The sequence below is a fragment of the Lytechinus variegatus genome, chromosome 3 (genome assembly GCF_018143015.1).
Source record: "Lytechinus variegatus isolate NC3 chromosome 3, Lvar_3.0, whole genome shotgun sequence".
Taxonomy (NCBI): domain Eukaryota; kingdom Metazoa; phylum Echinodermata; class Echinoidea; order Temnopleuroida; family Toxopneustidae; genus Lytechinus; species Lytechinus variegatus.
The window spans coordinates 50,520,797-50,545,989 of record NC_054742.1 but is presented as its reverse complement, the minus strand read 5'-3'; the positions used below and the strand labels follow the sequence as shown (position 1 = coordinate 50,545,989).

Here is a 25,193-nt window from a genome sequence, read left to right as displayed (position 1 = left end):
ATTATCAATTATATGACTGAAATCTCGAAACACATACTTCATCAATAATATACAAAGGTAAAATGAGAAGTTTATTAGCAGTCTGACAAGAAAAGTAGGGTACAGCCATTGAACTTTATCTTTGTAACCAACCACGATTCAACATTTCGAAAATCAAAAATTATGAATTGGAGACATCAAATTTACTGAGATGCCAATCATGTGCTTACAAGATAAGTGTATTGAATTGGAGAGTGATGAAAATAATTGAAATAGTGAATTCAGAAAAGTTGTGCGACCAAATCTTATTAAGATTTTACTCAGTGTGGACGAGGTGTATAAAATAAATTGTCATGAAATTTCATTTAATAAAATGTAATCTTGACTGTTTTCATTTATCAAAGTTACGATTACTGATATATCTACCAAGGCTGAGTCTACGATGGCTGGTAAGATCAAGAATACTGTTTTCAATTGTCACGTAAATAAAGCTTTCGTCTCTATGACAATCAACTAGAAATAAAGTGATGATACTTTCTTAAAATGCCAGCGTCTTTAGTTGAAATCGGTAAAATACCAATATTTCTATTCAATATCAACATTATTTTGTCTGCTGACCATGTGTAAAATCTGACAACGTCCGTTGGTTTCGCTGGCTGAAAGCACAGAAGGTATGACTATTTTTATTGTAACTGTTGGAAAACGACAACTTGTCAGCGCTAAAAACTTCAGTTGAATGGTACCCAAGCCAAGAATAAAGGCCTAATAAACAAGACATCCCTCTTAGTTGAAAATGTATATATCAGGGGCGGATCCAGGATTTTTCGAAAGGGGGGCACATTTTCTCGAGGAAAAATTTGACAAGCAAGCAAAAAAAAGGGTCTTCACTTTCAAGGGGGGGGGGCACACTTCTATTTTGACATTACAAATTTGAATTTTGCCTCTCAAGGGGCGGGGGGCACGTGCCGGATGTGCTTAATTATAGTTTAACTTTTTATTTTGTTTCTCATGTTGCCTTCTGAAGTGACTACAGATACCTCTACCTTGGATAGCTCTACAGTGGCTGGTAAGATCAAATATAAAACAATATTCTAGTCATTAGCAAAAAAAAGTTTTGAGGGGGAAAAGATATGTAGAGCTTTTATCAAGTTTAAGATATCATGACTGGGAATAATTCAAGCACAGCTATGGTTTCGGATTGGACATAATAGCCGCATCACACCTGACCGAATGTAGGCGGACGAATTAAATACACGACATGCACGCGAATTCAACGAATTCAAATACAATTTCCACCAAATCATGCAATAAGTCAAATTTTATCAAAGAATGGTAAATATGACATGCGAAGAATATTGATTTTTCTGTTCACCTCTTTGAGTAAATTGCAGCCGAAGGCGAGCTAAGGGTTGATATAGCCCAATAAGACGAACGAACAGTGAGCAATGGTTTGATATGGCGTCTGACGTGCGATTAGAAACGAAGACGAGGGAATAGATTGGAAGTTCTTGTATGTTTTTATCGTTCGATATCGGTCCACTTTGGCAAAAGCGCGATGATGGACTTTAACTTATTTGTATTTGCACAAAGGATTATGTGGTTAAAAAGACTCATACTCGGAGATTTGAAAATAGGATGGAAACGCAGATTGTCCCTACCAAGCTTTTACATAAGTTTGTTGGAAATATGGGGTGCTACGAAAGAAATATTGCTTAAAAAGGAAACGTCAAAAAGAAATGAGATATTCTTTAATAATAAATTTATACGTTTGGACGGAAATATGCTATTTGAAGAAAGTTTATTTCTTAGAAATATTTATAAAATACATCATTTAGTTGATGACAGGGGTAATTTTAAATCATCTAGAGCCTTCCAGAGGATGGGATTAAAAGAAGATGAGATAGAATATCTCCACACAGTATATAAAAATATTCCAGCAACGTGGAAATGTCTCTTGAAGAAAACAGACACATGCAGGGACACAGCTTTAAATTTCGAATTTATGTTTCATGGAAATGTGAACACAATAGCTAATGTTACATCAAAGAAAATCTATGAAGCTTTGTTAAACATGAAATCTGAGAGGTCATGCGCTGTTAAAAACATTGAAAGAATATATGACTTTTCTGAAAAAGATACTGATACAATATTTTTAAGACCTAGGGTAGCTACCTTAAATAGCAAGTTAAGGGAGTTTCAATTTAAATTGCTGTATGAACTTGTATATACTAAAAAATATTTGTTTAGATTTAAATTATCAACACATAATCTATGTTCGTTCTGTGGCAAATGTGAAGAGACATATGAGCACATATTCTTCACCTGCGAATACATAAAAACTTTATGGAAAGACTGTGGTTGTTTATTTAAATTACGTCAAATAGAAAATGTTAATTGGAAGGATATTCATATTGGAGTTAAGGTTTTTGATATAGGGAAGGAACAATTACTAAATCATATTATCTTTCTAATCAAATTTATGATCTTTGAGTATAGTAAGGCTAAAAGAAGACCCCCAACCCCTCAAGAGATAAGGAAAAAGATATTGGAAAATGAAAAGGAGGAAAAAAGAATAGCAGAGGCACGTGGAAACTTATCCGGTCACCTGAGGAAGTGGGACAACTTTCACACTTCACGATGACGAGGCACTCAGAATCCATTTGTTTTTGTTTTTAATTAATGCATGATATGCACTTATTTTCATGACAGCTGCCTTAACACTTATGCGGACAGATGAAATGCATTTGATCTGGTGGAGGTATGTGTGTGTGAGGGTATGTGTGCGGGTGTGTGTGTGTGTGTAAGGGTGTGTGGGCAGGGGGTGTTTGTGCGTGAATCGGTTTGAGTGTGATGGGGGTGGGATGTGAGTGTGCGGGAAGGTCCGAAGATTATCAATAGTAATTCTTCTCTCATAAATCCCATATTTTAATAAACTTACAGGTTTCTTTACAGAGTTTTCTTTGTGATAAATGGTGAATAATTTGATTTTAGGCTGTACTTTTTTTCGCTTCAATTAACATATGTATTATGTATATATAAAAATGTAAGAGAAAAGAATGTACATCAGACACTTACAACAAATTGAATTGATTTAGAATTTATTTATGACATTGTTTAAATTCATTTTTGTTAAGAATTGTCAAATGTAACCATAATATTTGTAAGTTCAAATCAAACTTTGTAATGAACGTTATATTTTACTATGTTCAATTGTGTTTTATGAGAGAAGAGAATAAAAGATTACTAAAAAAAAAAAAAAAAAAAGCGCGATGAGGGACTATACGCGACAATAACACACGAACGATTACCCCGGACGATTACCACAGCAAAATAAGTGATGCGAATTCAAACAGATGACCAACGATTTTTCAATTCGTCGGGAAATTTTAAACATGTTCAAAATTTCCGCGCGAATTTGAATAATCGCAGCTGTTTTCAAAACACGAAGGGTAAATATGATTTACTATGAGTTACCATTGAAAATTATTTTAAAAATGCCTTTCGCCAGCCATCGCAAGGCATATTTCAGGCAGTTCGGTTAGGTGTGAGGGGCCTTAACGCGGTATGGGTGTTGAGACGGAATAGCTGTTATGTAAATCGGTATTAGGAGGCACGTCAACGACGCAGCCATTTTGAATAGCCAAGGTGTCGAGATTTGTCCAGTTTGGTCGTTTACACATGGAGACTATATCGCTTTCCCAAAGCTTATATATGGACTGATTTCTTATTTCCTAACTCGGTGCTAATCCTATAAACACTCTGAATCTGTTAAGAGGACAGACGAAGCATTCGGATTTCAGTTATTTAAGATCACCATTATGTAAATCAGTATACGTGCCCTAGACGTGTGACTTTGAAATAAATGAAATAATACCGAATTGATTGTTTTTGTTCTTGTAATTTTCTTTGCACATTTAAATGAAAATTCGCAAGAGGTCAGAGTACCACGGCAGCTATATATATATATATATATATATATACATATAACAAAATATGCTGAAGATAATGCTTTCATTGCCAATATAGTTTTTATTCTTTACTCGAATTTTCGACGGTCCTCCGTCTTCTTCAGGAGTATATACAATGTGTGGTATCAATCAGAGAGCGCATCCTCAGACAGATGTTGTTATGATGACTGGTTGAGGATACGCGCCCTTCACAGAAACATACATAGTAACGCTTGTTTGTAATTATCTAATTGTTACGTAACAGTAAATATTGCGCAATAACATTTCTTGTTACGTAACAATAAGAAATTTAAGAGATGAGATGATAGAACGAAGATCAAATTGGTTAGGAGAAAAATGGTTCTCCCGAAAAGTATTAAGTACGAATAGGTATTATTGAGCAATAAGAGAAATTCCTGTGTGATACGATACCAAACATCGTGGCGCTTGTCAAAGTATTTTTTCAGAACTAACGAAACTAACGAAATAATGAATATCCGCTTAGGAATCCCAGATCTCTGTTCATACCATCACCCTCAAAGCTCCTACATTTAACAATTATTCGTAGTTCAGCGGTTCTTCTCTCGTCCGCTGATTTGTATCCTCCCCCCAAATATGCACACTTTCACATCCGTTTCTACCGTTTCGTGGTCGATAGAAACGGATGTGAAAGTATATATATATATATATATATATATATATATATATATATATATATATATATATATATATATATATATATATATATACTTATTAAGTATATGGTTTATCCCGGACCGAACTCGGTTACTATGGAGCAAAATCAAGCCAATAATCAATTAAAACCAGTTGCCCTCTGGTTCTAGCGAAAGCCTATTTGGCAGATGGAACGAGCTAGTAATTTGTTTCAAATGTTACTAGTTGAAACAAATTACGTAAACCGGCTTAAATTCGAGTCAGTTTATTCAACTTTCCCTATTTAGTCCAGTTGACTTCATTTGATATTATGCATTAGTGTAAACTGGATCCAATTAGAACTTCCAATCGGCATAAGTAAATAAAAACATTTACACATTTTAACACAAAGCATCCTTATGTGTCTAGATTTTAAGCTTAGAGTTTGAGTGAACCACGGTTTATCTAATATTATGATACTAAATGTATTTCAAAAAAGATGACGAACATAATATATTGTCAACATGGCAGTTCGCGAAACCTTAGCTTTAAAGGGGAATGAAACCTTTGGAACAAGTAAGCTTGTGTCAAAATATAAAGATCAAAGAATAAGAACAAAGAAAATTTGAGAAATATTGGACAAATAATGAGAAAGTTATGCGCATTTGAATATTGCAATCACTAATGCTATGGAGATCCTCCAATTAGCAATGCGACAAGGATGTGTGATGTCACATGTGAACAACTTTCCCTTTGATGGACTATAAAATACCCTCAAAATGTCTCATTTTGCTTTTTATTTTGGTGATACAAACTCTTTATCCATGATGTATTCTTGAAAATCCGTATCACATACCCCTTTAGAAAGAACACATGATACTGATAGATGCAATAAAAGAGGCAATTTAAGTGAAATATATACTAAAGTAATGGGGAGAGTTATTCACAAGTGACATCACACATCTTTGTCGCATTGCCAACTTGAGGTTCTCTATAGCATTAGTGATCGCAATATTCAAATGCTCATAACTTTCTCATTATTTGTCTGATTCAAATTTCGTTAATCTGTTTCTTTGATTTCTGTTTTCACACAAGCTATCTTGTTCCAAAGGTTTTATTCTCCTTTCAGTCTCGACTATAAAGTACAATAAAACGCAATGGGATTGCCAAGATTTTAAAAGTGGTAATCGGCATAGAAGTTGTAAACCAAGAATATCAGACTGGATTTAAAATAGCAAAAAAGAATTCGGAAGCAGTGGCGTATCTAGGATTCTTTTCCCCCGGGGGGGGGGGGGGGGTGTTGCACCCACAAATGTAATAACGCCCACAAATGTAATGACACTTTACCCACAAATGTAATAATTTCACCCACAAATGTAATAATGCACTTTACCCACAAATGTAATAATTTTTGATCGCCCACAAATGTAATAATGACTTTACCCACATATGTTATAAATTTGAAGGGCTTTTTGGCAAATCCGTTCTAAACTAAAATCCTATAGTAATGCGTTCATATAGCACAAAAGTGCAAAGTCTCTTTTCCTGACCCGGTTAATTAACAAATTATAATATAAGTCCAAAGTCTTTATTCCAAACCCGGTTGTTTCAAAAATTATAATATAAATCCCAAGTCTTTATTCCAGACCAGGTTGTTTAAAAAATAATAGTATGAGCCCAAAGTCTTTATTCCAGACCCGGTTGTTTCAAAAATAATAATATAAGTCCAAAGTCTTTTTTCCAGACTCGGTTGTTTAGAAAAAATAATGAGCCCGAAGTCTTTATTGAAGACCCGGGAGGCGTTTCATGAAAGGACTTGTCGGACGTTTTATCCGACAAGTCCCATTTTATCCGACAGTTACCATAGTAACAGTACCTCTCAGCCAATCGACATCAGAGAAAGATGTCAGATCTGAAAACTTGTCAGATGAAAATATTGATGAAACGCTCCCCTGGTTGTTTAAAAAATGATAAGTCCAAAGTCTTTCGCCAGACCCGGTTGTTTCAAAAATTATAATATAAATCCAAAGTCTTTATTACAGACCCGGTTGTTTAAAAAATATTAATATAAGTCCAAAGTCTTTTTTCCAGACCCGGTTGTTTCAAAATTATAATATAAGTCCAAAGTCTTTTCTCCAGACCCGGTTGCTTCAAAAATTGTAATATAAATCCAAAATCTTTATTCCAGACCCGATTGTTTCAAAAATAATAATATAAGCCCAAAGTCTTTATTCCAGACCCGGTTGTTTAAAAAATTATAATATAAGTCCAAAGTCTCTTTTCCAGACCCGGTTGTTTCAAAAATGATAATATAAATCCAACGTTTTTTTTTCCAGACCCGGTTGTTTAAAAAATTATAATATAAATACAAAGTCTTTATTCCAGACCTGGTTGTTTCAAAAATTATAATATAAGTCCAAAGTCTTTTTTCCAGACCCCGTTATTTAAAATATTATGATATAAGTCCAAACTAAGATACGAAAATGATGTTCCAGTGAAATAGAATAGAATAAAATAGAATACCCAGTTAATTAAAACTGGTGGAATCAATGTCTTTGTTGTTGTTTTGAATTATACGGAATGTATTGTGAATATATTTGCCACGAGTAAATTGAGAATCAAGCATAGTCTTTTCTCCAGACCCAATTATTTAAAACTAAAAACTAAAACCCTTTAGTAATGCCTTCATATAGCACAAAAGTCCAAAGTCTCTTTTCCAGACCCGGTAGTTTCAAAAATTATAATATAAGTCCAAAGTCTTTTATCCAGACCCGGTTATTTCAAAAATTATAATATAAGTCCGAACTAAGATACCATAATGATATTCCAGTGGGAAAAAAAGAAAATCGAGCTTAGCCTTTTCTCCAAACCCTGTTATTCAAAATTTGTAGATAACAAAACAACAACAACGAAAACTGTATATAACTCCATAATATTTATTGATGCTGGATAACGTGGACATATAGCGTAGACTTTCAGCCAGACCCAGTCATTTGTTTTTTTCAAAATAACGCTAATAGTAAAAATAGAAATAACTCCAAATCTAAAACCAAGCAATCCTTGAAGCTAAGAACCTGTTTTTAAAAAGAGCTAATCATTACAAAAATTACGAAAAAGAATCTTCTAGCATAAGACCCTATCATATTCTTTTGGAATAACACGAGTTTTAAAACGTTCTCTTTCCTCCGGACCAGGTTATCTAAAAAATGAATTAAAAAAGAAAATCAAATCTAAAACCAATTTTCAAAAGTTACACCCAGTAAAAAAATATGTCTTTGCCCCACACCCAGATTTTTTATATAATAATACTAAGACCCCTACAAAACATTGTAATTATGCATGGAAAAAGCAAACGTCCTTTCTCCAGACTTGGTTATTATTAAAAAAAAAATAGTTTTTACCCATATTCTAAAACGAATACCCAATAATCTAACTACTGTGTAATAACATAGAGATCGATTGTAGACTTTTCTCCAGACACAATTATTTCAAGAATAAAAAACCAATAAAACCCAACCCCCAACAACGAATCTAAGAACCAACAATTTTCCAAATTAAGACCAAGTAGAAAAGCACATGTTTAGAGCGTTGTCTCTATTCCAGACCCAGTCATTTAGAAATTAATTTAAACATTCTTAAAAACATAAGACTTTGTCATATTCTTATTCCTGTTGAATAACATGGATATTATGATTAGACCTTCGCCTAGACCCAGTTATTTATAAGATAAACAAATATTGAAAAAAAAAAAGCTAAGACCAATCTTTAAAACCCAGTTAAAATGCTTGGGTTAAGAGAGTTGTCTTTACCCCACACCCAGTTCTCTTAAAAATACAAATTAAGCAAAAGATTAATCTGAAAACTTAGACACCAGCATCTCCCAAACTAAAAAAAACCCTGTGATAACGCATACCACAAAAACGACAAATTAATAAAAGGCGTAAATGTTCAGATCTGAATGGTACGCGCCTTAAAAACCCAAAATAACAACAACAACAACAACAACGTTATTCTACATTAATGATATTGTGGCGTCTTTGTTAATATTGTTTGTCTGTTTTTATCGTTTCTAATAATTTCCTATTTTGAAATAACTGGGTCTAGAGCAAAGACTACACCATATTAAAAGACGTTTGTCCCCTGGAAAGATCAAACCTCAAGATGTTGATGGACCTGAATCCAGCGACGGGACAGCCTAACCCCGTAACTCTGGTACGGGTGTGGGAGGGGGCTCCCCTTTCTTTGCCTGTCTCTCTTTCAGTCATTTCAAATCATTTTTTTCCCTATCCTATAACTTCTTGATCACATAAATCCACCCTCTCTCTCTCTCTTTACTTTACGGGTCAATACAACCCCAGAAAATATATCTTAGGCCACTGAGATTATTGGAATTGTAACTAATAAAGAAAAATGCTGAAGATATTACAAATGGTGCTTGGTACACTGAAAATTTAAACTACGGAAGAACTTGTTAAAACGTTATCCCCTCTTGTTAGAATCATTTTCTTTTATATAATATCTCATAGATCGTCGATCAACAACCTTATCGTTTTCTGGAAGTAATCCCCATATTGTGTGCTGATATCTTATTCCTCAGTTTTTTGTTTTATATGTATTTAAAGGTTTTTTTTCATAGAATAAAAAGGAATGAATATATAAGAAATAATAATAAAAAAGAAGTAATAAAAATGACACTAATTAAAATTGTTATTCTACTTCTCATACAGTTGGCGGCAAAAATAGTCAATCATGACTTATTGCCAAATAAAAACATGGAATGGAATGGTTATCCCCTCTTGATAGAATGTTTTTCTTTTATATACTATTTCATAGATCGTTGCTCAACAACCTTATCGTTTTCGGGAAGTAATCCCCCTATTGTTTACTGATATCTTATTTCTCAGTTTTTTATTTCATGTATTAAAAGTTCTGTCATTTGTGTATTTTTTCATAAAAAAGGAAGGAATATACAAGAATTTCTTTTTAAATGATTGCAGGGTCGTTGTTTTGTTGATATTGTTGTTTTTAATTTTTTATTGTTTTTAATGATTTTTATAACTAGTTCTGACAAAAAGACTACGCTTTATTTTCATATCTGAATGACATTCATATCTGAATAACCCACGCCTCAAAACCCAAGCTAACAACAAGAACAACGTTATTTAGCAATAGGATCGTGGGTCTTTGTTTTTTTATAATTGTTATAATTTTGAAATAACCGGGTCTGGAAAAAAAGACCTTGCATTTATATTATGATTTTTGAAACAACCGGGTCTGGAATAAAGACTTTGGACTTATGTTATAATATTTGAATTAACCGGGTCTGGAAAAAAAGATTTTGCATTTTTGTGCTATATAAATGCATTACTATGGTGTTTCAGCTTTTACTTACCGGGTCTGGAGCAAAGACTCTTCTTGATTCTCAATTTACTATTACCGTCTTGAGAAAAGACTAAGATCGATTCTCATTTTTTCCACTGGAATATCATTATTGTATCTTAGTTTTAGACTTAAATCATAATTTTTTAAATAACCGGGTCTGGAAAAAAAGACTTTGGAATTATATCATAATTCTTTAAACAACCGAGTATGGAAAAAATACTTTGGATTTATATCATTATTTTGAAAAACAACTGGGTCTGGAATGAAGACTTTGTATTTATATTATAATTTTTCAAACAACTGAGTATGGAAAAAAGACTTTGGATTTATATTATAATTTTTCAAACAACCGAGTATGGAAAAAAGACTTTGGACTTATGGCATAATTTTTTAAACAACTGGGTCTGGAAAAAAGACTTTGGACTTATGGCATAATTTTTTAAACAATCGGGTCTGGAATAAAGACTTTGGATTTATATTATAATTTTTGAAACAACGGGGTCTGGAATAAAGACTTTGGACTTATATTACAATTTTTGAAACAACCGGGTCTGGAAAAAAGACTTTGGACTTATATTATAATTTTTTAAACAATCGGTCTGGAATAAAGACTTTGGATTTATGGCATAATTTTTTAAACAATCGGGTCTGGAATAAAGACTTTGGATTTATATTATAATTTTTGAAACAACTTGGTCTGGAATAAAGACTTTGGACTTATATTATCATTTTTTAAACAACCGGGTCTGGAATAAAGACTTTGGACTCATTATTATCTTTTTTTAAACAACCGGGTTTGGAATAAAGACTTTGGCTTTATATTATAATTTTTGAAACAACCGGGTCTGGAGAAAAGACTTTGGACTTATATTATCATTTTTTAAACAACCGGGTCTGGAATAAAGACTTTGGGCTCAAATTATTATTTTTCAAACAACCGGTCTGGAATGAAGACTTTGTATTTATATTATAATTTTTCAAACAACTGGGTCTGGAAAAAAGACTTTGGATTTAAATTATAATTTTTTAAACAAACGGGTCTGGAAAAAAGACTTTGGACTAATGGCATAATTTTTTAAACAACCGAGTATGGAAAAAAGACTTTGGATTTATATTATAATTTTTCAAACAACCGAGTATGGAAAAAAGACTTTGGACTTATGGCATAATTTTTTAAACAACTGGGTCTGGAAAAAAGACTTTGGACTTATGGCATAATTTTTTAAACAATCGGGTCTGGAATAAAGACTTTGGATTTATATTATAATTTTTGAAACAACGGGGTCTGGAATAAAGACTTTGGACTTATATTATAATTTTTGAAACAACCGGGTCTGGAAAAAAGACTTTGGACTTATATACAATCGGTCTGGAATAAAGACTTTGGATTTATGGCATAATTTTTTAAACAATCGGGTCTGGAATAAAGACTTTGGATTTATATTATAATTTTTGAAACAACTTGGTCTGGAATAAAGACTTTGGACTTATATTATCATTTTTTAAACAACCGGGTCTGGAATAAAGACTTTGGACTCATTATTATCTTTTTTTAAACAACCGGGTTTGGAATAAAGACTTTGGCTTTATATTATAATTTTTGAAACAACCGGGTCTGGAGAAAAGACTTTGGACTTATATTATCATTTTTTAAACAACCGGGTCTGGAATAAAGACTTTGGGCTCAAATTATTATTTTTCAAACAACCGGGTCTGGAATAAAGACTTTGGATTTATATTTTAATTTTTTAAACAACCGGGTCTGGAAGAAAGACTTTGGCTTTATATTATAATTTTTTAAACAACAGGGTCTGGAGAAAAGACTTTGGACTTATATTATAATTTGTTAATTAACCGGGTCAGGAAAAGAGACTTTGCACTTGTGTGCTATACGAACGCATTACTATAGGATTTTAGTTTAGAACGGATTTGCCAAAAAGTGCATTATTACATTTGCGGGTAAAGTGTTATTACATTTGTGGGCGTTATTACATTTGTGGGTAAAGTGTTATTACATTTGTGGGCGTTATTACATTTGTGGGCGATTATTACATTTTTGGGTGTAACAGGGGGGTACTGGGGTCCTTGCTTTTTCAGGGAGGGCACCGGCCAATTTTCCGGTGTGTGTGTATGTTTCACAAGGGCGGATCCGACTTTCGCCAAAAGGGGACGGGGCCCGAAATTATCTTCACCTATATTTTCCCCGATCAGTCACTTAGTTTTATTCTTATAAAACAACATAAACATGACATAATCTTATAAGCCTTATGAAAAGCGCGAAGCGCGAGCGATTTTTTGTTTTCCTTTCATGTATTTTTTTCCTGAAAATTTAATTTTCTGGGCAATGTTATGTGTGATCCTGAAAAAGATGGTTACTGCGAACGCCAATATATTTCAATAATGCAAGTGCGAAGCGCGAGCAATTTTTTTTTACATTCCGACCTAAAAATTGGTCATTCTAATTTTTGTATTAATATTTGGTATAGGTATGTAACTAAACAATTGATGCGAGCGCGAAGTGCGAAAGAAAATTGAGATTTTAGACCTAAAAGCAGGACACTCTGTTCATATTTTGTAAATTATAAATAAGATATAGTCAATTGGGTATTATTAATAATGCGATCGTGAAAGGTGAGCAGACAATTATTGATATTCTGATGTGAAACTGGATAATTTAAGTACATTTTAAATAAAGAACATGCAGGCTATCGTGCATGTTTCAGATTTAGACCAAGAATCTGGGCATTCTGAATACATTATTTTGTTTAATGGAACACTATGGAATACACGTAGACAATATGAACTTGGCAAATCAAACAATGTGACCACGCAGCGTGAGCTTAAAATGCTGATATGTAGACCCTAAAACGGACATTTTACATATAATTAATTAATTAAATCTGTAAATAAAAAAAATAATGAAAGTTCGATGTTCGAGCTAAAATATGTTTTAAATATTGAATTTAAAACTTGCTCCATATCAGCCTATTTAGCAAGATATTAATCTCATCGAACAGGCAATTCTGGCGCGAAGCGCAAGACATTTTTTTATATAGTAACATGAAAGATTTATTTTTTAATTTCAAGTCTTCCCATCTCATTATTTCATTCACTCGTCTTCCTCCTCTTATTTTCCTCTTCTTTTTTTTCTTCTGTCTTTCTTCTTCTTTTCCTTTTTTTCTTTTCTTCTTTCTCCTTTTTTTTTTTTGCTCTGCCAATTTTTACTGGGGGGCACCTGGGGGGCACACCAAATCTCATGCCCCCCCAGGACCCCCGTAGCTACGCCACTGTTCGGAAGCAACTAGTTCTTAATTCGGTCTCGAGATCAAGATTGGTCACGCAATACCGAAGTCCAAGGTTCGGTATCCTGCAAGGAATTTCATGCCCTCGAGTATTATATGGCTATTTTTGTCCTCAATACACAAAATGCATGAAAATCTTATAAAACATTGTTACTACCAATGTCTCAACGTGTTAAAGTTTAACCAAACTTCTTATGAATACCGATGTGTTAAAAATAAACCTATTAGAATGACAAAATTGGAATCAATTTCTCTCAAATTCTTTTATACAGTTGACTGTTCTCAATCGAACATCGGGAGAAGCTTTATAGTCGCCTTTCCAAGTAACAAAGACAAAAGTAGAGAAAGAAATGCTCTCGGGATTTCGACTTCCTCCCAACATGATGTCAATGTGGAGGTGAGTGAGTTCACCGGTGATACCTTGACAGGTATAGTTTCTTCCAATACGACTCTATCACTACCATTGTCTGAGATCTCCCGATGTACCGGTTCTGGTCTGCAGGACTGCTCTGTAAAGATCTCGGCTCTGGATGGTGAAATCTCGGTAATTGGATATAGCTATTTGAGTGGTAGCGTGGATAACTTCCTTGCGTTTCCCGTGGACAGCCTCGGCAACGACTATGTCATAGCGAGTTATACTCCTCGTCCTAAGTACTTTTCAGAATTCACTGTAACCGCTGTTGCCTCTGCTACCAATGTAAACGTGGAGTTTCCAGAGTTGATCAGAGAGGATAGAATAACAAAAGGCTTGACCGCAGATCTCAACTTTATACTCAATGCTGGTCAGACTTATCAGGTCCAGAGTCCTCTGGATTTGAGCGCCTCACGTGTTGTATCATCCGCACCTGTATCGGTTATCTCAGGTGTGACATGCGCTAAAGTAGGGGTTAAGGTCACGACCTGTGACTATATGGTTGAGCAAATGCCACCTGTCAACACCCTAGGACGTTCCTTTTCTGTGTCAGCTTACCATGGGAGACCGGACAGCGGACTTGATATTAGAATCATAGCAACCCGTGATGGCACTCGTATCACATCGGATTCAGTTAGCGCCACTATTCATGCGTTTGAATATTATGACTTCACCTCAGGCACTCATGATGCTTTTGAATTTGAGACTTCAGAGCCCGTCCTTGTTGTTCAATACCAGAGGTCTTATAAAAGCGACAACCAAGGAGACCCATCGATGTCAATCATTTCACCAAAAGAGCAGTTCCCAGTAGGATCGATTACCTTCCCGGTTGCGAGTTCTTTCGTCTCTTCGAACTATATAGACATCACTGTAGACACCATGCATGAGAGTGGGATCCAAGTAGACGGTGTCTTATTGGACTCGTGGACCGCATCTCGTGTCACTACCGCACTTTCTACAATTTGGGGAAAAAAAATAACGGAAGGTGTTCATACCGTGAGCCATGATGATCCAGACATCCCATTTAGCGTCACGACTTATGGTTATGATACAATAACCAAAAAAGCTTACGGGACATTAGCGGGTACCTTCTTGAGACAATCGGGTTGCAGACAGACGACTACTTCAGCACAGGGTAATAATAGATCATTGTATTTTCTTAGTTTTGATTTTTTGTATTCCTATTCTTAAACTTAAGAAAGTGGTCGATTATCTTATCCACTTTTAGAAAGTATCCATAAGAAGGTTGAGGATTCAACAGAGAAAATAATTACGAGTTAACATCGAATAATTATGTTTATCCCATCAGAGAGGGTTGCGCTTTGTCTAGTTCTTTTGCAAGTGGCGTATCAAAAAAAAAAAAATACGGGACAGATTTGAAAAGTTTATAAAATTTGTGTTTCAAATTATGATCTCTATATTTTGGTGTCAATAGGTGCTCTGAAGTCTAATCCTTCAAATGTTGTTAACATAATATAGATTAGTTCATGCTTGAGCGGACACGGAATGTTTTTGTCTTAAAACAGAGACTTGCGCCAAAATGGCATAAAATGATAAACATGATAGTCGAACTTCTTGCTAATCAGCAGACTTCCTTTTAACCTTTTCATTATCTGTGCCATAATTTTCGAATTATGCGGTCAAAATTCATTTCCAAATCTTCTTATTTGCTTGAATAGATCTGTTGTTCCCTTTTTATATGTTTTCTTTAAGCTTTGAATATTCCTTCTTTAGGCAAGAACAATTTTTAAAAGCGAAATATTGGAGAGCGTGTTTTTTTTTTTAATTCCTTTCATTGTGTGCTAAAAAGGTTATGGTGCCTTTGTACAGTGGCATACAGATGGGCGGGGCTCGGGGTGATCCCCCCAAAAAATGATAATAAATAAATGAAATAACAATAATAATGAAAATAAGAAATAGAAAATAATGACCAAGGAAAAAAAGTGGAAAGGAAAATAACGAAAACATAGAAATTGAAATACGATATCATTTACTGAATATTATGTCAAAATCACAAAATTTGATATTTTAATAAAAAGGTGGAAACTTTTGATTGCTCGCTTCACAACTTTTTCATACATTTTACCCGATCTGCCATATCTTGATCCTTCAAAATTGACTCAATACACCATTGCCATTGAAAGACATGAACCCTTTCCTGTTTGTCCTGTCAAGCACGTAAATATAAACTTGGTGAAGGATTCAATAACCCCTTGAAAATATGATTCATGTCTTTTATGGGTACTATAACATAATTTTGTTTCACATACCAGTAATAAAAGGATTTGAATGATTACAAATTCTCCCAATTAATAATGCAAATCTTCTTGCTTGGGTTGACAAAAAGTCTTCTTTTCTTACTTATGAAGGAAAATTCAAAAGTAAAAGAAGTTTAAATGAAAAACAAAACAATGCAGGTAAATAAATAACTTTGTAAATCAAATTTGACAGTATAATTCTAAAAGTATGGCAAAGATATTGAAAACATTAAGAGAAAGTCTGCTGATTAGCCAAAAGTCTAATCAAATTTCTAATTTCTGCTATCTTGGCGCAAGCCTCTTTTTGAACCCCCGACAAAAACGTCTCTTGTTCGCTCAAGCATGAACAATTTTTTTAAATGGCATTTCAAGGATAAGATCTCAGAGCATCTATTAACATAAAAATATAGATATAATTTATCTTTCTTTTTTTTCATTGATATCAACAATTAATGCAAAATATCAGCCTTCTGCACGAAAGAGGATATATTAACGAGAACATTGATATGATTCATGACAGTGTTAATGTCTTAATTTGCTTAGATATAGGTAAAGTACATCCAAATGTATTCCCGATATTGCGATAAAACGACACCACTAGTCACACTTGTGATACCGACTACGATGCGCTCGCTGGCATGCCCTCCAAAAGAGTACAATAGACTCAATCGATCTTGCCTCGCCTATGTTGGTGTGACTAGCACGCATATAAATGCATGTTATGCGCGTCGTGAATGAAAAGTGTATATTACATATATGGGTATGAGGGCAGAAAGGCGTTTTTTACATGTTAAAGCAACTTTTTTGTTAATGAAACCTCTTGGAAAGTTAGAGGTCTTGAGGCATTGCTCTGCATGTCGCAAGAAATTACATTCGGGCACCTTAAAACATAGTCCCGCAAGAGCCTGTCGAAGGTACCCCCACCCTTATCCGAAGCTTGACTATTAAAATATCTTGCCTTTGCCCTCAGTGTGGCAAAATGATGCTTCGGTTAGGTAAAAACAACTTTTATTTTCTTGAAATCACTTGGAGACGGAAGAGTAAGTTTTCTCTATCAGCTACATTATTTTAAAGAAATGAGCCATAGCAAAGCCTACCCTCTCAGGGGGCTGCCCCAAGTCACCCAGCACCTATTTCGTTTTGTTCCCATTTCTTGGAAAATTCGTCATTTTGGAGACAGATTGATGAAAAAAGTGTTTCTACTATGTAATGAAGCCACTTTTGTTGTTTTAAACTACTTGGAGACAAAAGAGTAGAATTTCTTCTATCTGCTACATATAAAGAATTGCTGGGAAATGAAAGCCACCCCGTCAGTGGGTTGCCGAAGACACCATCGCCCTTTTCCGTATTTTGCAAATTTATGGAAAAATCTGCAAATTTGGAACCCCCACTGAAGGATGTTTCTGCTAAAGAGCAATCCATTTTAATTGTTTTAAAAGCACATAGAGACCAAAGAGTTGCCTTTCATCTATCAGTTACATATAAAGAAGTGCTGGTACAGCAAAGCCTATACCCCCGTCAGCGGCTCCTGAAATCGCCCACACATTTTGTGTATTCAAACTTTTTATTAGAAAATCTGCGACTTTGGAGCCAACATTGAGACAAAGGATGTTTGTCCTATATAGAAAACCACTTGGATAAAAGAGTAGTATTTTTCTGTTTCATATAATGAATTGCTGGCAAAATAAAGCCTACCCCCTCAGGGGGCGGCTGAAGTCACACAACCCCTATTTTGCATCTTAATAATTTATAGGAAAATCTGTCAATTTGGAGCCCCCATTGAGGCAAAAAGGCAGTGGCGTAGCTAGGATTTTTTTCCTGGGGGGGTCCTTGCTTTTTCAGGGGGGGGGGGCACCGGCAATTTTTCCGGTGTGTGTGTATATGTCACAAGGGCGGATCCGACTTTCGCCAAAAGGGGACGGGGCCCAAAATTATCTTTACCTATATTTTCCCCGATCAGTCACTTCTTAATTTTATTCTTATAAAAAAACATAAACGTGAAATAATCTCATAAGCCTTATAAAAAGTGCAAGCACGAAGCGCGAGCGATTTTTTTTACTTTCATGTATTTTGTCCTGAAAATTTAATATTCTGGGCAATGTTATGTGTGATCCTGAACAAGATTCGTATGTAACTAGATGGTTACTGCCAACGCCAAGCACGAGCAGAAATTTGTATTAACTGTTCTAGCATTATCGAAAAGGGACCGGGTTAAGGACAGCTTACAGTTACCCACGAAAACGGTATATATTTCAATAATGCGAGCGCGAAGGGCGAGCAAATATTTTTGACATTCCGACCTAAAACATGGTCATTCTAAGCACTTTTTGTATTAATAAATGGGATAGGTATGTAACTAAACAATTGATGCGATCGCGAAGCGCGAGAGGAAGAAATTTGAGATTTTAGACCTAAAAGTTATATAGTTAATTGGGTATCATTAATAATGCGATCGTGAAGCGTGAGCAGACAATTATTGATATTCTGATGTGAAACTGGATAATTTAAGTAAATTTTGAATAAAAAAACATGCATGCAGGCTATTGCGCATGTTTTAGATTTAGACCTATGATCTGGGCATTCTGAATACATTTGTTTGTGGAATACAAGTTGACAATATTAACTTGGCAAATCAAACAATGTGACCACGGAGAGTGAGCCTAAAATGCTGATATGTAGACCATAAAACGGACATTTTACAGAGCACTTAAATTTGTAAATGAAAAAAAATAATGAAAGCTCGATGTCCGAGCTAAAATATGTTTTTTATATTGACGTCAAAACTTGCTCCATATCAGCCTATTGAGCAAGATATGAATCTCATTGAACAGGCAATTCTGGCGCGAAGCGCAAGGAAAAATTTTATAGAGTAACATGAAAGTTTTTTTTTGCAAGTTTTCCCCTCACATTAATTTATTCGCTTGTCTTCCTCCTCTTTTTTTTCTTCTGTCTTCTTCTTTTCCTTTATTCTTTTCTTCTTTCTCTCCCCCTTCTTTTTTTTTTGCTCTGCCAATTTTTTTCTGGGGGCACACCAAATCTCAGGGGGGGGGGGGGCACGTGCCCCCCAGCCCCCCCCCCGTAGCTACGCCACTGCAAAAAGGTGTTTTTGCTTTAAATCAATCTATTTCATTGCCTTAATACACTTGGAGACAAAAGAGTAGCATTTATTCTATCAGTTACATATAATAATAATATTTTAACAATCAAGCTTCGGATAAGGGGGGTACCTTCGACAGGCTTTGGCGGGACTATGTTTTAAGGTGCCCGAATGTAATTGCTCGCGACATGCAGAGCGATGCCTCCTCTAACTTTTCCAAGGGGCTTCATTAACATAAAAGTTGCTTTCATAATATGTAAAAAACGCCTTTTGCCCTCATACCCATATATCTAATAAACACTTTTCTATCGCGACGCCCATAACATGCATTTATACGTGCAAATCACACCTAGTGTGACTAGTGACGGAGGTTGCTTTTTTTGTGTCATTTTATCGCAATATCGGGGAATACATTTGGAGGTATTTTCCCTATATCTAACCAAGTTAACACATTAATACTTTCATGAAGCATATCAATGTTCTCGTTAATGTATCCTCTTTCGTGTAGAATGCTGATATTTTGCATTAATTGTTGATATCAATGACTAAACAGAAAGATATCAATGCACATGCAAATTTTTGCCTAAAAACATGGAAATTTTGGCAAAAATTCTTTTATTTTTCAAAATATATTAACCGGACTGTCCAGAAAACGATTGCAATCGATTTATACTATCTAATTTTGCATCACAACCTTTATTCATTAATGTATATATATACACATAGAATGCATATGTTGTAGATATTTACGAAATATTTATTTGCCTTTTTTCACTGTATACTTACACATCCTACACATTTCCGATTAATATTGTATAAGACGAACCAGATTCCTATCCCAATAAATGTTTTTATTGGTTACATTACTACAAAACAAAAGAAATGAGAATGGTGAAATGAATAGCTGAGTTTTTCTTTTAATCAGATTTCCAGTAATTAGTTGCATTTGGACATCTTCTTTGATTTCTTTATTCTTAATTATGTATTTTGTTTTTACATTTTTATTCATTATATGTAGTGACTGCAGATACCACGGATATCTTTTCAACGACCGGTAAGGGTGAATGTAATACGTTATGTCTATTATCCTGAAACAATCTGTCTAACAATGAGAAACAATAGCTTTTTGGTAAACATAGTTAAAAATGGAGCGAACGAACTGGACTGCAATTACATTTCTGATTTTGGGAAGATCTGTATTTTTCCATATCTATAGGACAATATTTGATATGCAAATTGCGTTACGGTATAATACTCTCATATCATTTCTTTTTCTTTCATTTTTATATTCTAAGCGACAACCTGTACAACTACGGATGCAGATAATGACTACTGATAGAAAAAGTGAAAACGAATTTTATGATAATAAGGCAATAATATATCATGTTTACGTTGGAAATAGGAAAAGTGGTGTGCGAATTTGTCTTAACTATCTTAATTATTGTTCGCAAAATGACATTCATAATTTTCTTTTATAGTTACTGCTGATGTATCTACCACGGCCAGTAAGTAAAATTGGGCCCATGCATTATCCTGATCATAATATTTCATCTTGATATCAATATATATATATTTTTATTCTCGAAAAAAAAAACTTCCGCCCAAATACAACGTTACTGTGAACATGAAAATACTACATAAAAAGGTATTTGTTTGCATTCATTTGTGGAAAAAACAACGTTTTTTATTGGATTCCCCTCGAGTTTGGTATAATTTATGTTGAACAAATAGAGGCCAATAGTAATCCTTTAACTATTCTTCACAGTTTTCATACTTCTATTATTAATGTAATATCTTCTTTGTTTTGTTTTAGCGACAACCGAGTTAACTACATTTGAAACACAGACTAGTATAGGTAAGATTGTTACATAACTTAATCCTGTTTTGCTAATGTTTTTTTAATGACAGCAGGACATGGTAATTATGGGATTGTTGTTACTTCTTTGTTTCCATTACAGCTCTTCAATTTGTTTTTATTCATTACAGTAACATTAGACGGGTCGTCCCCAGGTGCTTCTACAACAGCTGGTAAGAGCAAGATCATGAAAATGGTTTACTATCTTTTATTATCTCAAAGAAATTTTCTTTCAGAAGTATCATAAAAAAACTGAGCTGCCCGCACTTCCCAATAATATGAATTCCGTGGAACATGTAAAATGACCAGCGTTTCGTTGGTGTTTGTATGAATTTCACATTCAGAATTCCGATGAGTTCTTTAAAGTTTCTTAAAAGAATAAACCGCTTTTAAGCCCACTCTAAGAAAGTTGCCTGTCACTAAAACCCATTGCTAAATCCACTCACAAACCACTCTCACAATGTGTCGAATGAGACGACGCGTCACGACGATGCCCGGTGACGATGTTGCCTTTCCTCTTTCAACATAATTAGGCCTATAATATAGCATTTCTATTACCATGATTGCTGAGCGATCCTCGCCAAAGGCACTGCCATTATGTTAGGCCTATACACTCAAGGTTTTCCAAAGCTGATTGGAAATTGACTGTCACAAACCACAAGTTTGTCTCCTACAAACAAGGTAGTTATCGTCTAAAAGAGGCCTATGTTTTTGTATCATCCATCATTCAATTATCTAAGTAAGATGTTGACCTCTCCAAAACTATTGCAGAAATGTGGGTAATAACTGTAGATTTTCATCTGTTTTTCATGGGAACAAAAAAACAACTTTGCTGCCAAGTGAATCGAATCCATTACTGCAAAATTTTTGCATTGGTGTGCTCTCCTTTTAGTTTATGCATCCATCACATATTTTTGATTCAATGAAACCGTCCACATTTTTACCATCTATGTCAAAATTAATTCAACAGACATAAACCTGTATGTATGGATGATGGTTCTACTAGCGATCTTCAATTAGCAAGACTTCGTTTTACTTGAGCTGCTTCTAGAGAGGACTAAAATATCCTTACTGTGTAAAGTCGAACTGTGTTAGCAACAAACGACGAGCAGCAACACTGTGTTGTTTCTCTTTTATATTGTGTTGGATCAACGGAGATCTCTTCGTTCTCAGGGAATTAACAGTTTAATATAATTGTGTCGAGATATCTCGCAAACAGGCCTTAATGCATTGCTTGTTTTCACTCTGTATTTATTTTCTTATAAGTGGGAGTAGGGCATGTGATGTTAAAAAAACCTAATGATTGAATACAATATTCATGATTGGAAATTTTGATTATAATTTTATATTTTTCTTTCTGTCATTTATCATCTTTTTTAAACAGGATAATGGACCTGTAATTTAGAAGTCATACACTAAAAATTTAAACTAGAAAATCAGCACGTGTAGTGCAGTCACTATATATGTGCTAAATTAGCACTTCATTTTTTACAGTGTAATCATGCGCTAAAATTGATTGTTACTAAGCCTCATCATATTGGAAGAAATTATCAAAAAGAAAAGTGAGGAAGGAAAACCTCCTTCAAATATGTTTCATTATTATTAAATTTAAGTCAAAAGAAAGACTGCACTATAATATTGAACAGGATGGCATACTAATGAGAGTTAGCTATAACTAACAGAGAATGAAACAAAAATGTGTTTTAAAATCAAATAAACCTCATTGTAATTCATGAATGAATGTACCCTTTTCTCGTTCCAACTTTCCGAGAGCCAGTCTGGATTATGCGGGGGAGGCTCTAAAATGTGAAAGAGCAGGATGTATACAAAATGAGAGAATAAAGATGAGCGAAAGCTCACCTCTTAGACTCAGAGATGTTTCATCATCGTTGTTGTCTGACGAGATGCAAAATTAGATAACCATTGGCTTTGATTCGATGAGAAGAGTGGGGGAGCATTTTCTTTTGCAATTAACAAGACAAGTCAGATATGATAAGTGCCGGAGAAGCACAGTTCGTCAAGACCTAGCGGATAAAGTATCTGTTCATTCATAAAACACTCCCAAATGTGTATGATTGTTACAGATAATTACAACTTTTCATCGCTAGACTTTGATAAAAGGGTTCCATTACTGACATTAAATGAAAACGTGTATGTCTGCTGTTGATGTGAGTGTAGAACGTGTGTGTGTGTGTGTGTGCATGTACCCAAGGTGGAAAGGAGGACACACATACAAATTCCATATTAGGACAAGGGACACACAGCAAACCGCGGACGTCCTCGTGTGCGGAAAATATGCAAATGGTCCCATCTTACACGCTCTTCCATTATAGGAAAACATTTAAAATGTCCTCGATTCACAATGATTATAGATTTTAGGTTGTATAATAAAATTCACGATTCCTACTACTACAAGTCCTCGGTTATATAGTGAAATAATTTTCTGAAATACATGTCCCCGATTTCCACCATGTGTGTGGATATGCATATGAGGTTATGTACAGTATGGAACTCTGTGTGTGTGTGTGAATGGGAGTGTGTGTAGAAGAGAACCTTCATCTGGCAGGATTAATAACAAATGATAAACAGTGTAAGATCTTAAATGTGTTAGGTGCTTACTTAAGAATGGATTTAGCAAAACTACTGATTAAGGTCCAATATAACCAAATATGAAGAACACAAAATTATATCTAAATATAATACATATATACAGAAATAGAACGGATCAATAACGAAATAGAAACAGTATTTTTTTCAGATGGTGATTAAACTAAAGTTTTTATCTTTCACTAGATAAAAACCTAATGAGTGACTTTTTACAATATTAGACATTTGGACTGCTGTCTCACCTTTACAGCCCTTTATATCACTGCATTTTTGTTGGGGGATATCCTCTTCAGCTCTTGCCCTAGGAAATCATTGGTATAAAGAATAATTACCAAAGTTACTTATTGATAACCGATGATAGAAATTGAATATTACCCTACCATAATGGAAGTGAATTCAGATGAATAGATATATTTCATTCTTGAGGAGTCAGTACAGGGGCGGAAATCTCTCCCAAAAGGTAGGGGGGGAACAAGGGGCTTGAAAATTTGAAAAAATGGTTACCACCCCAAATTTGAGGTCATTTCGACGAAAATGAATTTGACAAGCAAAAAAAAAAAGATTATCCCCAAAATAAGGTCATCTCGTCCTTAAATTCGATTTTGAGTGATGTATTTCTTACCATCATAAAAACCCGAAAATAGTAGTGGGGACATTAGATATTGCGCCCCCCTACTCTATTGAGTAGAGGGGACACGTCCCCCCTGGGATTTCCGCCCATGAGTCAGTATGAACAGTCAAAAATTTGGAAGACAGTGGCCATTTAAATCATGGTGCTGTTTTTGGTTACTGCGATTTTTTTAAAAATCGAATCTCTATAGTCCCATTGTCGCAAATTTACTCAAGGGATCATTGTTTTCTAATTGATTTTAAAAAAATGACATAATGCACTACAAAATGAAGGTCATTTCAGTTACAAGAAATTTGACTAGCAAAACGGTCAGTATAAAAAAAAAGTAATTTGGGGTTGGCATCAAAATGTACCTTTTTTTACTTGGCAGACAAAGGGGGGGGGGCGGGGGATAAATCCCTAACCCCCCCCTTGATCCGCCATCGTTATTTAACGGAAATGTCTTATGATAATTCGTTTAAATTTTATATTTTATTCCATTACTCAAACAAACCCTTAATTTTTCTCTTATTCTATCTATGAAGCGATTACAGACACAACAGACATAACTCCATACATGACATATGAGACTCTGACAAGTATTGGTAAAATGAAATCAAATCTATTACATAACAATGTTTCCTTGATGTAGAAATTGGTCCATTTTGGGTAACTTGTGGATGGTCATTGACCCCAATGTTGTTAATTATTCCAATGTAATTTTCTCTTTCTTTTTCCTAAAGTCACGATGACTGACGCCAGTACCACTACGGCTGCTTCTACATTGGCTGGTAAGATTTTTATTTTGAATATCATAAACCCAGTGTTAAACCTGCGTTACTTTATGAACTGCTCGTATTGGTTTCTAACTAAATTCGAGTGCGCGTGGCGCTCTATTCTCACAACAGTACAGTATTTTGTATCGTAAATGCGCGGTACTATCACCTCTGCTATGTAGAACCATGGACCTATGCGGTCCTTGGTTGGCATGGAAGAATTGATTGTTACTTAGATATCGATCTTTACAAAATATGAGGGAACTTATATTTCTCAACTAAACATTCCCATCTTTTTATATTCTTTAATTTCA

At 34.6% G+C, this 25,193-nt stretch overlaps 1 protein-coding gene across 1 annotated transcript; it reads left to right on the top strand.

Moving 5' to 3' along the window:
* Positions 1-421: 421 nt before the first annotated feature.
* On the top strand, positions 422-22,108 carry LOC121412060. The gene is made up of 7 exons (XM_041604971.1): positions 422-428; positions 1,004-1,045; positions 13,537-14,811; positions 20,050-20,085; positions 20,845-20,886; positions 21,018-21,059; positions 21,857-22,108. The coding sequence occupies exons 1-7, from the start codon at positions 422-424 to the stop codon at positions 21,904-21,906; spliced, it is 1,494 nt and encodes a 497-aa protein (XP_041460905.1). The 3' UTR covers positions 21,907-22,108.
* The last annotated feature ends 3,085 nt before the right edge of the window (positions 22,109-25,193 follow it).